This window comes from Oncorhynchus mykiss, chromosome 9 (genome assembly GCF_057628025.1).
Source record: "Oncorhynchus mykiss isolate SJ-2025 chromosome 9, ASM5762802v1, whole genome shotgun sequence".
In the NCBI taxonomy this organism is placed as follows: domain Eukaryota; kingdom Metazoa; phylum Chordata; class Actinopteri; order Salmoniformes; family Salmonidae; genus Oncorhynchus; species Oncorhynchus mykiss.
This window is the reverse complement of record NC_143030.1, coordinates 4,479,836-4,496,225: the sequence shown is the minus strand read 5'-3', so window position 1 is coordinate 4,496,225 and position 16,390 is coordinate 4,479,836. Positions and strand designations below refer to the sequence as shown.

Below are 16,390 nucleotides of genomic sequence, written 5' to 3'. Positions count from 1 at the left end.
GGGGGTACCTGTACAGAGTTAATGTGGAGGCTATATACAGGGGGTACTGGTACAGAGTCAATGTGGAGGCTATATACAGGGGGTACCGGTACAGAGTCAATGTGGAGACTATATACAGGGGGTACCAGTACAGAGTCAATGTGGAAGCTATATACAGGGGGTACCGGTACAGATTCAATGTGGAGGCTATATACAGGGGGTACCGGTACAGAGTCAGTGTGGAGGCTATATACAGGGGGTACCGGTACAGAGGCAATGTGGAGGCTATATACAGGGGGTACCAGTACAGAGTCAATGTGGAAGCTATATACAGGGGGTACTGGTACTGAGTCAATGTGGAGGCTATATACAGGTTGGTACTGGTACAGAGTCAATGTGGAGGCTATATACAGGTTGGTACTGGTACAGAGTCATTGTGGAGGCTATATAAAGGGTATTACAGTACAGAGTCAATGTGGAGGCTATATACATGGGGTACCGGTACAGAGTCATTGTGGAGGCTATATACAGGGGGTACCGGTACAGAGTCAATGTGGAGGCTATATACAAGGGTACCAGTACAGAGTCAATGTGGAAGCTATATACAGGGGGTACCGGTACAGAGTCAATGTGGAGGCTATATACAGGGGGTACCGGTACAGAGTCAATATGGAGGCTATATACAGGGGGTACCAGTACAGAGTCAATGTGGAAGCTATATACAGGGGGTACCGGTACAGATTCAATGTGGAGGCTATATACAGGGGGTACCGGTACAGAGTCAGTGTGGAGGCTATATACAGGGTGTTACAGTACAGAGTCAATGTGAAGACTACATACAGGGGGTACCGGTACAGAGTCAATGTGGAGGCTATATACAGGGGGGTACCGGTACAGAGTCAGTGTGGAGGCTATATACAGGGGGTACTGGTACAGAGACAATGTGGAGGCTATATACAGGGGGTACCGGTACAGAGACAATGTGGAGGCTATATACAGGGGGTACCGATACAGAGTCAATGTGGAGGCTATATACAGGGGGTACCGGTACAGAGTCAATGTGGAGGCTATATACAGGGGGTACTGTTACAGAGTAAATGTGGAGACTATATACAAGGGTACCAGTACAGAGTCAATGTGGAAGCTATATACAGGGGGTACCGGTAAAGAGTCAATGTGGAGGCTATATACAGGGGGTACCGGTACAGAGTCAATATGGAGGCTATATACAGGGGGTACCAGTACAGAGTCAATGTGGAAGCTATATACAGGGGGTACCGGTACAGAGTCAATGTGGAGGCTATATACAGGGGGTACCGGTACAGAGTCAGTGTGGAGGCTATATACAGGGTGTTACAGTACAGAGTCAATGTGAAGACTACATACAGGGGGTACCGGTACAGAGTCAATGTGGAGGCTATATACAGGGGGGTACCGTTACAGAGTCAGTGTGGAGGCTATATACAGGGGGTACTGGTACAGAGACAATGTGGAGGCTATATACAGGGGGTACCGGTACAGAGTGAATTTGGAGGCTATATACAGGGGGTACCGGTACAGAGACAATGTGGAGGCTATATACAGGGGGTACCGGTACAGAGACAATGTGGAGGCTATATACAGGGGGTACCGATACAGAGTCAATGTGGAGGCTATATACAGGGGGTACCGGTACAGAGTCAATGTGGAGGCTATATACAGGGGGTACTGTTACAGAGTAAATGTGGAGACTATATACATGTTGGTACTGGTACAGAGTCAATGTGGAGGCTATATACAGGTTGGTACCGGTACACAGACAGTGTGGAGACTATATACAGGGGGTACCGGTACAGAGTCAATATGGAGGCTATATACAGGGGGTACCGGTACAGAGTCAATGTGGAGGCTTTATAGAGGTTATTATGGTACAGAGTCAATGTGGAGGCTATATACAGGGGGTACCGGTACAGAGTCAATGTGGAGGCTATATACAGGGGGTACCGGTACAGAGTCAATGTGGAGGCTATATACAGGGGGTACTGGTACAGAGTCAATGTGGAGGCTATATACAGGGGGTACCGGTACAGAGTCAATAAGGATGCTATATACAGGGGGTACCGGTACAGAGTCATTTTGGAGGCTATATACAGGGGGTACCAGTACAGAGTCAATGTGGATACTATATACAGGGGGTTCCGGTACAGAGTCAATGTGGAGGCTATATACATCTTGTACCGGTACAGAGTCAATGTGGAGGCTATATACAGGGGGTACTGGTACAGAGTCAATGTGGAGGCTATATACAGGTTATTATGGTACAGAGTCAATGTGGAGGCTATATACAGGGGAGGGGGTACCAGTACAGAGTCAATGTGGAGGCTATATACAGGGTGTACCGGTACAGAGTCAGTGTGGAGGCTATATACAGGGGATACCGGTACAGAGTCAACGTGGAGGCTATATACAGGGGATACCGGTACAGAGTCAATGTGGAGGCTATATACAGGGGAGGGGTACCAGTACAGAGTCAATGTGGAGGCTATATACAGGGGGTACTGGTACAGAGTCAATGTGGAGGCTTTATAGAGGTTATTATGGTACAGAGTCAATGTGGAGGCTATATACAGGGGGTACCGGTACAGAGTCAATGTGGAGGCTATATACAGGGGGTACCGGTACAGAGTCAATGTGGAGGCTATATACAGGGGGTACTGGTACAGAGTCAATGTGGAGGCTATATACAGGGGTACCGGTACAGAGTCAATAAGGAGGCTATATACAGGGGGTACCGGTACAGAGTCATTTTGGAGGCTATATACAGGGGGTACCAGTACAGAGTCAATGTGGATACTATAAACAGGGGGAACCAGTATAGAGTCAATGTGGAGGCTATATACAGGGGGTTCCGGTACAGAGTCAATGTGGAGGCTATATACATCGGGTACCGGTACAGAGTCAATGTGGAGGCTATATACAGGGGGTACTGGTACAGAGTCAATGTGGAGGCTATATACAGGTTATTATGGTACAGAGTCAATGTGGAGGCTATATACAGTGGAGGGGGTACCAGTACAGAGTCAATGTGGAGGCTATATACAGGGTGTACCGGTACAGAGTCAGTGTGGAGGCTATATACAGGGGATACCGGTACAGAGTCAACGTGGAGGCTATATACAGGGGATACCGGTACAGAGTCAATGTGGAGTCTATATACAGGGAATACCGGTACAGAGTCAATGTGGAGGCTATATACAGGGGGTACCGGTACAGAGTCAGTGTGGAGGCTATATACAGGGGATACCGGTACAGAGTCAATGTGGAGGCTATATACAGGGGAGGGGTACCAGTACAGAGTCAATGTGGAGGCTATATACAGGGGGTACTGGTACAGAGTCAATGTGGAGGCTATAAACAGGTTATTATGGTACAGAGTCAATGTGGAGGCTATATACAGGGGAGGGGGTACCAGTACAGAGTCAATGTGGAGGCTATATACAGGGTGTACCGGTACAGAGTCAGTGTGGAGGCTATATACAGGGGATACCGGTACAGAGTCAACGTGGAGGCTATATACAGGGGATACCGGTACAGAGTCAATGTGGAGTCTATATACAGGGAATACCGGTACAGAGTCAATGTGGAGGCTATATACAGGGGGTACCGGTACAGAGTCAATGTGGAGGCTATATACATGGGGTACCGGTACAGAGTCCTTACGGTCAGATGCCGAGCAGTTGCAGTGATGCAACCATGCTCTCGGTGGTGAAGCTGTAGAACCTTTTTAGGATCTGAGGACCCATGCCAAATCACCTGAGTGGGAATAGGTTTTGTTGGGCCCTCTTCATGACTATCTTGGTGTGCTTGGACCATGTTATTTTTTTTGTTATGTTGACACTTGAAGCTCTCGACCTGCTCCACTACATCCCTTTCAATGAGAATGAGGGCGTGCTCGGTCCTCTTTTCCTGTAGTCCACAATCATCTCCTTTGTCTTGTTCACGTTGAGGGAGAGTTTGTTGTCCTGGCACCACATGGCCAGGTCTCTGACCTCCTCCCTAGGATGTCTCGTCATTGTCGGTGATCAAGCCTACCACTGTTGTGTCATCGGCAAACTTAATGTTGGTGTTGAAGTCGTGCCTGGCCGTGTGGTCATGAATGTATAGTGAGTACAGGAGGAGACTGAGCACGCACCCCTGAGGGGCCCCTGTGTTGAGGATCAGCGTGGAAAATGTGTTGTTACCTAACCTTACCACCTGGGGGCTGCCCGTCAGGAAGTCCAGGATCCATTTGCAGAGGGAGGTGTTTAGTCCTAGGGTCCTTAGCTTAGTGATGAGCTTTGAGGACACTATGGTATTGAACGCGGAGCTGTAGTCAATGAATAGCATTCTCGCATAGGTGTTCCTTTTGTTCAGGTGGGAAAGGGCAGTGTGGAGTGCAATAGAGATTGCATCATCTGTTGATCTGTTTGGGTGGTATGCAAATTGGAGTGGGTCTAGGGTTTCTGGGATAATGGTGTTGATGTGAGCCACTAGCCTTTCAAAGCACTCCATGGCTACAGACGTGAGTGCTACGGGTCTGTTTTTTAATTTTTAATTTTACCTTTATTTAACTAGGCAAGTCAGTTAAGAACAAATTCTTATTTTGAATGACGGCCTAGGAACAGTGGGTTAACTGCCTGTTCAGGGACAGAACCACAGATTTGTACCTTGTCAGCTCGGGGATTCGAACTTGCAACCTTTCGGGTAGCCTAGTTCTAACCACTAGGCTACCCTGCCGCCCCGTAGTCATTTAGGCAGGTTACATTAGTGATCTTGGGCACAGGGACTACGGTGGTCTGCTTAAAACATGCTGGTATTACAGACTCGGACAGGGAGAGGATGAAAATGTCAGTGAAGACACTTGCCAGTTGGTCAGCGCATGCTCGCAGTACACGTCCTGGTAATCTGTCTGGCCCTGCGGCTTTGTGAATGTTGACCTGTTTGAAGGTCTTACTCACATCGGCTAAGGAGAGTGTGATCACACAGTCATCCGGAACGGCTGGTGCTCTCATGTGGGTTTCAGTGCTATTTGCCTTGAAGTGAGCATAGAAGTGATTTAGCTCGTCTGGTTGGCTCGTGTCACTGGGCAGCTCTCGGCAGTGCTGCCCTCTGTAATGGTTATCAAGCCCTGCCACATCCTACGAGCGTAGGAGATGGTGTAGTACAGATTCGATCTTAGTCCTGTATTGTTGCTTTGCCTGTTTAATGGTTTGTCGGAGGGCATAGAGGGAGTTCTTATAAGCTTCCGGGTTAGAGTCCCGCTCCTTGAAAGCGGCAGCTCTACCCTTTAGCTGAGTGCGAATGTTGCCTATATGGCTTCTGGTTGGGTTATGTATGTACAGTCACTGTGACGACGACGTCCTCGATGCACTTATTGATGAAGCCAATGACTGATGTGGTGTACTCCTCAATGCCATCGGAAGAATCCCGGGAACATATTCCAGTCTGTGCTAGCAAAAACGTCCTGTGGCTTAGCATCTGCTTCATCTGACCACTTTTTTATTGACCATGTCACTGGTGCTTCCTGCTTTAATTTTTGCTTGTAAGCAGGAGTCAGGAGGATAGAATTATGGTCAGATTTGCCAAATGGAGGGCGAGGGAGAGCTTTATACGCGTCTCTGTGTGTGGAGTAAAGGTAGTCTAGAGTTTTTTCCCCTCTGGTTGCACATTTAACATGCTGATAGAAATTAGGTAAAACAGATTTAAGTTTCCCTGCATTAAAGTCCCCGGCCACTAGGAGTGCCGCCTCTGGATGAGCATATTCTTTGCTTATGGTGTAATACAAGTCATTGAGTGTGGTCTTAGTGCATCGGTCTGTGCTGGTATGTAGACAGATACAGATGTAAACTCTCTAGGTAGATAGTGTGGTCTACAGCTTATCATGAGATACTCTACCTCAGGCGAGCAAAACCTCGAGACTTCCTTAGATATCGTACACCAGCTGTTGTTTACAAATATACATAGTCCGACCCCTCCCCCCTTGTCTTACCAGACTCTGCTGTTCTATCCTGCTGATACAGCGTATAACCATCCCGCTGTATGTTGGTCATGTCGTCGTTCAGCCACGACTCAATGAAGCATGAGATATTACAGTTTTAATGTCCCGTTGGTAGTTTCATCTTCCTCGTAGGTCGTCAATTTTATTTTCCATTGATTGCATGTTAGCTGATTGCACTGGGGGTTTATTCAATCTTCCTCCAACTGCAGTTCCAACTCCCATTCCATCTCCAGCAGTCCCAGTGTTGTCCATGTCTCTGCCCAGCACCATCCCAGTGTTGTCCATGTCTCCCCCCAGCACCATCCCAGTGTTGTCCATGTCTCCCCCCAGCACCATCTCCACTGTTGTCCATGTCTCTGCCCAGCACCATCCCAGTGTTGTCTATGTCTCTCTCCAGCACCATCTCCAGTGTTGTCCATGTCTCTCTCCAGCACCATCTCCAGTGTTGTCCATGTCTCTGCCCAGCACCATCCCAGTGTTGTCCATCTCTCTGCCCAGCAACATCCCAGTGTTGTCCATGTCTTTGCCCAGCACCATCCCAGTGTTGTCCATCTCTCTGCCCAGCACCATCCCCAGTGTTGTCCATGTCTCTCTCCAGCACCATCCCAGTGTTGTCCATGTCTCTACCCAGCACCATCCCAGTGTTGTCCATGTCTCTACCCAGCACCATCCCAGTGTTGTCCATGTCTCTGCCCAGCACCATCCCAGTGTTGTCCATGTCTCTACCAATACCATCTCCAGTGTTGTCCATGTCTCTACCAGCATCATCTCCACTGTTGTCCATGTCTCTGCCCAGCACCATCCCAGTGTTGTCTATGTCTCTCTCCAGCACCATCTCCAGTGTTGTCCATGTCTCTCTCCAGCACCATCTCCAGTGTTGTCCATGTCTCTGCCCAGCAACATCCCAGTGTTGTCCATCTCTCTGCCCAGCAACATCCCAGTGTTGTCCATGTCTTTGCCCAGCACCATCCCAGTGTTGTCCATCTCTGCCCAGCACCATCTCCAGTGTTGTCCATGTCTCTGCCCAGCACCATCCCAGTGTTGTCCATGTCTCTGCCCAGCACCATCCCAGTGTTGTCCATGTCTCTGCCCAGCACCATCCCATTGTTGTCCATGTCTCTGCCCAGCACCATCCCAGTGTTGTCCATGTCTCTGGCCAGCATCATCCCAGTGTTGTCCATGTCTCTGCCCAGCACCATCCCATTGTTGTCCATCTCTCTGCCCAGCACCATCCCAGTGTTGTCCATCTCTCTGCCCAGCACCATCTCCAGTGTTGTCCATGTCTCTGCCCAGCACCATCCCAGTGTTGTCCATGTCTCTACCAGCACCATCTCCAGTGTTGTCCATGTCTCTGCCCAGCACCATCTCCAGTGTTGTCCATGTCTCTGCCCAGCACCATCCCAGTGTTGTCCATGTCTCTACCAGCACCATCTCCAGTGTTGTCCATGTCTCTACCAGCACCATCTCCAGTGTTGTCCATGTCTCTACCAGCACCATCTCCAGTGTTGTCCATGTCTCTACCAGCACCATCTCCAGTGTTGTCCATGTCTCTACCCAGCACCATCCCAGTGTTGTCCATCTCTCTGCCCAGCACCATCCCAGTGTTGTCCATCTCTCTGCCCAGCACCATCCCAGTGTTGTCCATGTCTCTGCCCAGCACCATCCCAGTGTTGTCCATCTCTCTGCCCAGCACCATCCCAGTGTTGTCCATGTCTCTGCCCAGCACCATCTCCAGTGTTGTCCATCTCTCTGCCCAGCACCATCTCCAGTGTTAAATTGTTTTCTTTCTCCAACTGCAGTTCCAACTCCCATTCCATCTCCAGCAGTCCCAGTGTTGTCCATGTCTCTACCCAGGCTGCTGTGTAGTCTACTGGTGGGGTCTCCCTACCTGCTGGTGACCATCATACTGCTGGTGAAAGGCTGCAGGAGCAGTGCTCAAGGTGAGATCCTGAGTTTATACAGGATTGCCTCATTTGTAAATCAGAATTATATTATTATGGCCATTGAAATGCTGGCTATTAAAATTAGATCCAACAAGAACAACAAGGGAAATCCAGGGGGAAAAACAAAAGTGGCAATGCATGTTGATGAGTCTAGTCTGGATCCCTGCAGAGTCTCAATGTATGTTGATGAGTCTAGAATGGATCCCTGCAGAGTCTCAATGTATGTTGATGAGTCTAGTCTGGATCCCTGCAGAGTCTCAATGTATGTTTATGAGTCTAGTCTGGATCCCTGCAGAGTCTCAATGTATGTTGATGAGTCTAGTCTGGATCCCTGCAGAGTCTCAATGTATGTTGATGAGTCTGGATCCCTGCAGAGTCTCAATGTATGTTGATGACTCTAGGCTGGATCCCTGCAGAGTCTCAATGTATGTTGATGACTCTAGTCTGGATCCCTGCAGAGTCTCAATGTATGTTGATGAGTCTAGTCCCCAATCTGGATCCCTGCACAGTCTCATTGAAGATCTTGGTCACTTTTCTAGCCTCTCTGGACTAAAACCTAATTATGACAAGTATGTATTATATTGTATGTATTGTATCGTATTATGTATTGGATCATTAAAATACAGTGTTTACACCACCTTGTAGTTTACCAATAAAATGGGTGGATGGTGAAGTAGACATACTTGGTATTCACACCTACAAAAATTAAATTAACTGACCACAATTCATTTAAATCGATAGTTAACAAAAATAGAAACAATTCTGCAACCATGGAGAGGAAAATACTTGTCTATTTATGGAAAAATCACATTGATTAACTCTTTGGTCCTATCAATGTTGACTGACTAATGGTCCTATCACTGTTGACTGACTAATGGTCCTATCAATGTTGACTGACTAATGGTCCTATCAATGTTGACTGACTAATGGTCCTATCAATGTTGACTGACTAATGGTCCTATCAATGTTGACTGACTAATGGTCCTATCAATGTTGACTGACTAATGGTCCTATCAATGTTGACTGACTAATGGTCCTATCAATGTTGACTGACTAATGGTCCTATCAATGTTGACTGACTAATGGTCCTATCAATGTTGACTGACTAATGGTCCTATCAATGTTGACTGACTAATGGTCCTATCACTGTTGACTGACTAATGGTCCTATCAATGTTGACTGACTAATGGTCCTATCAATGTTGACTGACTAATGGTCCTATCAATGTTGACTGACTAATGGTCCTATCAATGTTGACTGACTAATGGTCCTATCAATGTTGACTGACTGATGGTCATATCAATGTTGACTGACTAATGGTCATATCAATGTTGACTGACTAATGGTCCTATCAATGTTGACTGACTAATGGTCATATCAATGTTGTATGACTAATGGTCCTATCAATGTTGACTGACTAATGGACCTATCAATGTTGACTGACTAATGGTCCTATCAATGTTGACTGTCTAATGGTCCTATCAATGTTGACTGACTAATGGTCCTATCAATGTTGACTGACTAATGGTCCTATCAATGTTGACTTACTCATGGTCCTATCAATGTTGACTGACTAATGGTCCTATCAATGTTGACTGACTAATGGTCCTATCACAGTTGACTGACTAATGGTCCTATCAATGTTGACTTACTCATGGTCCTATCAATGTTGACTGACTAATGGTCCTATCAATGTTGACTTACTCATGGTCCTATCAATGTTGACTGACTAATGGTCCTATCACAGTTGACTGACTCATGGTCCTATCAATGTTGACTTACTCATGGTCCTATCAATGTTGACTGACTAATGGTCCTATCAATGTTGACTTACTCATGGTCCTATCAATGTTGACTGACTAATGGTCCTATCAATGTTGACTGACTAATGGTCCTATCAATGTTGACTGACTAATGGTCCTATCACAGTTGACTTACTCATGGTCCTATCAATGTTGACTGATAACTGTAGCTCTGATTGAACCATGTTGTAAAGTGTTGATAACTGTATCTCTGATTGAACCATGTTGTAAAGTGTTGATAACTGTATCTCTGATTGAACCATGTTTAAAGTGTTGATAACTGTATCTCTGATTGAACCATGTTGTAAAGTGTTGATAACTGTATCTCTGATTGAACCATGTTTAAAGTGTGGATAACTGTATCTCTGATTGAACCATGCTGTATCTCTGATTGAACCATGTTGTAAAGTGTTGATAACTGTATCTCTGATTGAACCATGCTGATAACTGTATCTCTGATAGAACCATGTTGATAACTGTATCTCTGATTGAACCATGTTGATAACTGTATCTCTGATTGAACCATGTTGTAGAGTGTTGATAACTGTATCTCTGATTGAACCATGTTGTAATGTGTTGATAACTGTATCTCTGATTGAACCATGTTGTAAAGTGTTGATAACTGTATCTCTGATTGAACCATGTTGTAGAGTGTTGATAACTGTATCTCTGATTGAACCATGTTGTAAAGTGTTGATAACTGTAGCTCTGATTGAACCATGTTGTAAAGTGTTGATAACTGTATCTCTGATTGAACCATGTTGTAGAGTGTTGATAACTGTAGCTCTGATTGAACCATGTTGTAATGTGTTGATAACTGTATCTCTGATTGAACCATGTTGTAAAGTGTTGATAACTGTATCTCTGATTGAACCATGTTGTAAAGTGTTGATAACTGTATCTCTGATTGAACCATGTTGTAATGTGTTGATAACTGTATCTCTGATTGAACCATGTTGTAAAGTGTTGATAACTGTATCTCTGATTGAACCATGTTTAAAGTGGTGATAACTGTAGCTCTGATTGAACCATGTTGTGAAGTGTTGATAACTGTATCTCTGATTGAACCATGTTTAGTGTTGATAACTGTACTCCCTGGTATTGATAAATAGTAAATAGTCCTGGTATTCATAAATAGTAAATGGCCCTGGTATTGATAAATGGTAAATAGCCCTGGTATTGATAAATAGTTAATTCCCCTGTTATTGATAAATGTTAAATAGCCCTGCTATTGATAATTCGTCATTTGCCCTGGTATTGACAAGGAGTAAATTGCCCAGGTATTGATACATAGTAAATATCCCTGGTATTGATAAATGGTAAATGCCCTGATATTGATAATTAGTAAATTGCCCTGGTATTGATAACGGAGAACTGGACATAAGCAGGACCCCCATTGGAAGAGATTTTGATTGAATTCTAAGTAACACAGTATTGACTAGTAAATCATTATATATGATTTAAATATCTAAATGTTACTGTATTGGATAAGTAAATACATGGCCACACTGATGAACGACTTCTGTGTTGAACAGGTGATCGTGTTGAAGAAAAGAGAGGCTGAGATCACCTGATCACCATAACAACCATCAGAATGGAACTCATGGAATTCTAATATAGAACTGTGAGTCACAATGCTGTATGTTGTTACATTGTAGCTCCACCTGCTGGAACAATAGTGGCATTTGATCAAATGTGATCTATTAACTGATACATGTATTATTCTGATTGGAATGTGTTTTAATATAATGTGTGTTGTATTATTCATTCAGCAGCTGTCCTTCAACATCAGTCATATACTGGTCATATACTCTATAGCCTTATGGTTGATACATTGTAAATGCCTTAACTTTTCATGTCTATACAGATCAACTGATAGGTGTTGAGGTTCAGGCATTATTGTTACAGGTTCAGTATAATGTTATACCTTTACATGTTACAGAGATAGAAAACATACAGGAGAGGAGAATTCAATTATTACAATTATTTACTTTATTTTGTTTAAACATAACTAATGTAGGCTTTTGTTTTATAGTGCAAAATCATTATTTTTCAATGAATAATCCTGGTAAGATATTGCTTTTGTCTTGGTAGCATATAGAATTAAAATAATGATTTTCCTCAATCATGTAGCCTGTTTTTTAATCAGTTCTGAATGACATCACAACCACTTTATTTTTCATTTCATTCACTTCCTTTATTTATCTTCTAAATGCTCCATTCCAGTTTCCCCCTACAGCCCCCAGGGCCTTGAGTATCTTCTAAATGCTCCATTCCAGGTTCCCCCTGCAGCCACCAGGGCCTTGAGTATCTTCTAAATGCTCCATTCCAGGTTCCCCCTACAGCCCCCAGGGCCTTGAGTATCTTCTAAATGCTCCATTCCAGGTTCCCCCTACAGCCCCCAGGGCCTTGAGTATCTTCTAAATGCTCCATTCCAGGTGTCCCCTACAGCCCCCAGGGCCTTGAGTATCTTCTAAATGCTCCATTCCAGGTTTCCCTACAGCCCCCAGGGCCTTGAGTATTTTCTAAATACTCCATTCGAGGTTCCCCCTACAGCCCCCAGGGCCTTGAGTATCTTCTAAATGATCCATTCCAGGTTTCCCCTACAGCCCCCAGGGCCTTGAGTATCTTCTAAATGCTCCATTCCAGGTTTCCCCTACAGCCCCCAGGGCCTTTAGTATCTTCTAAATACTCCATTCCAGGTTTCCCCTACAGCCACCAGGGCCTTGAGTATCTTCTAAATACTCCATTCCAGGTTTCCCCTACAGCCCCCAGGGTCTTGAGTATCTTCTAAATGCTCCATTCCAGGTTCCCCCTACAGCCCCCAGGGCATTCTAAATACTCCATTCCAGGTTCCCCCTACAGCCCCCAGGGCCTTGAGTATCTTCTAAATGCTCCATTCCAGGTTTCCCTACAGCCCCCAGGGCCTTGAGTATCTTCTAAATACTCCATTCCAGGTTCCCCCTACAGCCCCCAGGGCCTTGAGTATCTTCTAAATACTCCATTCCAGGTTCCCCCTACAGCCCCCAGGGCCTTGAGTATCTTCTAAATACTCCATTCCAGGTTCCCCCTACAGCCCCCAGGGTCTTGAGTATCTTCTAAATACTCCATTCCAGGTTTCCCCTACAGCCCCCAGGGCGTTCTAAATACTCCATTCCAGGTTCCCCCTACAGCCCCCAGGGCCTTGAGTATCTTCTAAATGCTCCATTCCAGGTTCCCCCTACAGCCCCCAGGGCCTTGAGTATCTTCTAAATACTCCATTCCAGGTTTCCCCTACAGCCCCCAGGGCATTCTAAATACTCCATTCCAGGTTCCCCCTACAGCCCCCAGGGCCTTGAGTATCTTCTAAATGCTCCATTCCAGGTTTCCCCTACAGCCCCCAGGGTCTTGAGTATCTTCTAAATACTCCATTCCAGGTTTCCCCTACAGCCCCCAGGGCATTCTAAATACTCCATTCCAGGTTTCACCTACATCCCCAGTCATTTGTGCCATACTGCTCAACTATCTAGCTAATCCACAACATTTATTTTATATGATCAATTGTTACTTTCCCCAGTTTCTGTGTTTTGGGTTTGTAGTTTTTGTGTATGTGTGCGTTTCAGGAAATGGCTTTCTGGATTCCAAGCAGCTGATTGGTCCTCCCTGTTGATTGTAGCTCTAACCCCGCCCTCTCGCCAATAGAGTTTCTATTACAATGAGGACTCCTTCTGCAGCTTGAAAAGCCAGTGTTCCTTTGTTAGGAGAGAGAGCTTTGTTTTGAGCTGTGTTTTGTTGTTGGTCTGTAAGTTATTTTGTAGCAGGTCCTTCTGAGGTATGTGTGTGCCAATAGGACTCTTTGTTTTTGATTATCGAAATTGTTCACTTTAAGTGTGTATTATTCCGTTTCATTTGTTCCCAAAGGGGGAAGGCACCTTGGGAGTGCTTAGGCAAGAGGCCTACGGGCATACATATACCCGTAGTATGTACTCTGTCACAAGGTAAGACCTGGCCGGACCCTCCCCTGTATTTTGGTTAGCGCGCCAGGCGGTGCTAAGATAGGTAAGTAGTGGGTAGATAGGTAGGACCCTCCTCTGTATTTTGGCTAGCGCGCCAGGTGGTGCTAAGATAGGTAAGTAGTGGGTAGATAGGTAGGACCCTCCCCTGTATTTTGGTTAGCGCGCCAGGTGGTGCTAAGATAGGTCAGTAGTGGGTAGATAGGTAGGACCCTCCTCTGTATTTTGGCTAGTGCGCCAGGTGGTGCTAAGATAAAAAAACTTTAATAACCTTTTGTGACTAGGGGGCAGTATTTTCATTTTTGGAAAAATAACATGCCCGTAGTGAATGGGATATTTTGTCAGGACAAGATGCTAGAATATGCATATAATTGACAGTTTGAGATAGAAATCACTCTAAAGTTTCCAAAACTGTAAAAAAAACTGTCTGTGAGTATAACAGAACTGATGTTGCAGGCGAAAGCCTGAGAAAAATCCACCCGGAAGTGCCTCATGTTTTGAAAGCTGCATTCCAATGTGTCCCTATTGAGCAGTGAATGGGCTATCAACCAGATTACTTTTTCTCTGTATTCCCCAAGGTGTCTACAGCATTGTGACGTAGTGTTACGCATTTATGTTGAAGAATACCCGTAAGGGGCGACATTGCGCAAGTGGTCACCTGATGCTCCCAGAGAGATTCTCGCGTAAAATACAGAGGTAGCCATTATTCCAATCGGTCCTCCTGAAAAGCTAATTGTCCCGGTGGATATATTATCGAATAGATATTTCAAAAACACCTTGAGGATTGTTATAAACAACGTTTGCCATGTTTCTGTCGATATTATGGAGCTAATTTGAAATATTTTTCAGCGTTTTTGAGACTGCAATTTACGGTTGATTTCTCAGCCAAACGTGAAGAACAAACGGAGCTATTTCGCCTACAAAAATAATATTTTTGGAAGAAAGGAACATTGGCTATCTAACTGGGAGTCTCGTGAGTGAAAAACTCTGAAGCTCATCAAAGGTAAACGATTTAATTTGATTGCTTTTCTGATATCCGTGACCAAGTTACCTGCTGCTAGCTGGACAAAATGCTATGCTAGGCTATCGATAAACTTACACAAATGCTTGTCTAGCTTTGGCTGTAAAGCATATTTTGAAAATCTGAGATGACGGGGTGATTAACAAAAGGCTAAGCTGTGTCTCAATATATTTCACTTGTGATTTTCATGAATAGGAATATTTTCTAGGAATATGTATGTCCGTTGCATTATGCTAATTAGTGTCAGTCGACGATTACGCTCCCTCGTGCGTGATGGGGAGTCACTAGAGGTTTTAATGTCTTCAAGTAATGATGGACTGTTGTTTCTTTTTGCTTATTTGAGCTGTTCTTTCCATAATATGGACTTGGTCTTTTACCAGATAGGGATATCTTCTGTATACCACCCCTACCTTGTCACAACACAACAATCAACACTGTTTCCATAAACACTGAACAGACACTGTTGTCGGTGTCAAGAGAGGAGAGGAGAATGGCTGCCATTTTACAGTCCCCTAACCAATTGTGCTATTGTGTGTTTTTGTACATCCTCTCCTTGACCATGTCTGTAATACCCACGTTTCAAGCAGACCACCATCGTCCCTGTGCCCAAGAATGCGAAGGTAACCTGCCTAAAAGACTACCGCCCAGTAGCACTCATGTAGCCATGAAGTGCTTTGAAAAGCTGGTCATGGCTCACATCAACACCATCATCCCGGAAACCCTATACCTACCCAAATTGGAATATCGCCCCAACAGATCCACAGATGACGCAATCTCAATCGCACACCACACTGCCCTTTCCCACCTGGACAAAATGAACACCTATGTGAGAATGCTGTTCATTGACTACAGCTCAGTGTTCAACACCATAGTGCCGCGCGTGGCAGATGTGTTGTTGCCTACCCTTACCACCTGGGTGTGGCCCGTCAGGAAGTCCAGGATCCAGTTTTAGAGGGAAGTGTTTAGTCCCCGGGTCCTTAGCTTAGTGATCCTCAACCCCGGGAACCCACAGCGGTGCATGCTTAGTCCCCTCCTGTACTCCCTGTTCACCCACAACTGATTGTCCACGCAGGTCTCCAACACCATCATTAAGTTTGCTGACGACACAACGGTGGTAGGCCTGATCACCGACGACGATGAGACAGCCTATAGGGAAGAGGTCAGAGACCTGCAGTATAGTGCCAAGACAACAAGCTCCCCTCAATGTGAGCAAGACAAAGGAGAGGATCGTAGACTACAGGAAAAGTAGGGCAGAACAGGCCCTCATTAACATCGACGGGGCTGTAGTGCAGCGGGTGCATCCTGACTGGTTGCATCATTACCTAGTATGGCAGCTGATCGGCCTGCGACAGCAAGGCACTACAGAGGGTAGTGCGTATGGCGCAGTACATCACTGGGGAAGCAAGCTTCCTGCCATCCAGGACCTATATACCAGCCGTTGTCAGAGGAAAGCCCATAAAATGGGTTGAGACTCCAGTCATCAAGTCTTAGACTGTTCTCCATGTTACCACATGACAAGCAGTACCGGAGCACCAAGTCTGGGTCCAAAAGGCTTCTTTTAACAGCTTTTACCCCCAAGCTATAAGACTGCTGAAAAATTTATAAAATTGCCACCCGGACATTTACATTTGTTTTGC

At 45.4% G+C, this 16,390-nt stretch overlaps 1 protein-coding gene across 1 annotated transcript in view; it reads left to right on the top strand.

Moving 5' to 3' along the window:
• LOC118966147 (low affinity immunoglobulin gamma Fc region receptor III-A-like) overlaps positions 1-11,865 on the top strand; it is a 51,850-nt gene extending 39,985 nt beyond the window's left edge. The window contains exons 5-6 of the mRNA XM_090185657.1: positions 7,795-7,935; positions 11,276-11,865. Coding sequence (XP_090041783.1) covers positions 7,795-7,935; positions 11,276-11,304 — 170 coding nt within the window. The 3' untranslated portion in view covers positions 11,305-11,865. The remainder of the gene's footprint in view (positions 1-7,794; positions 7,936-11,275) is intronic.
• Positions 11,866-16,390: the final 4,525 nt, after the last annotated feature.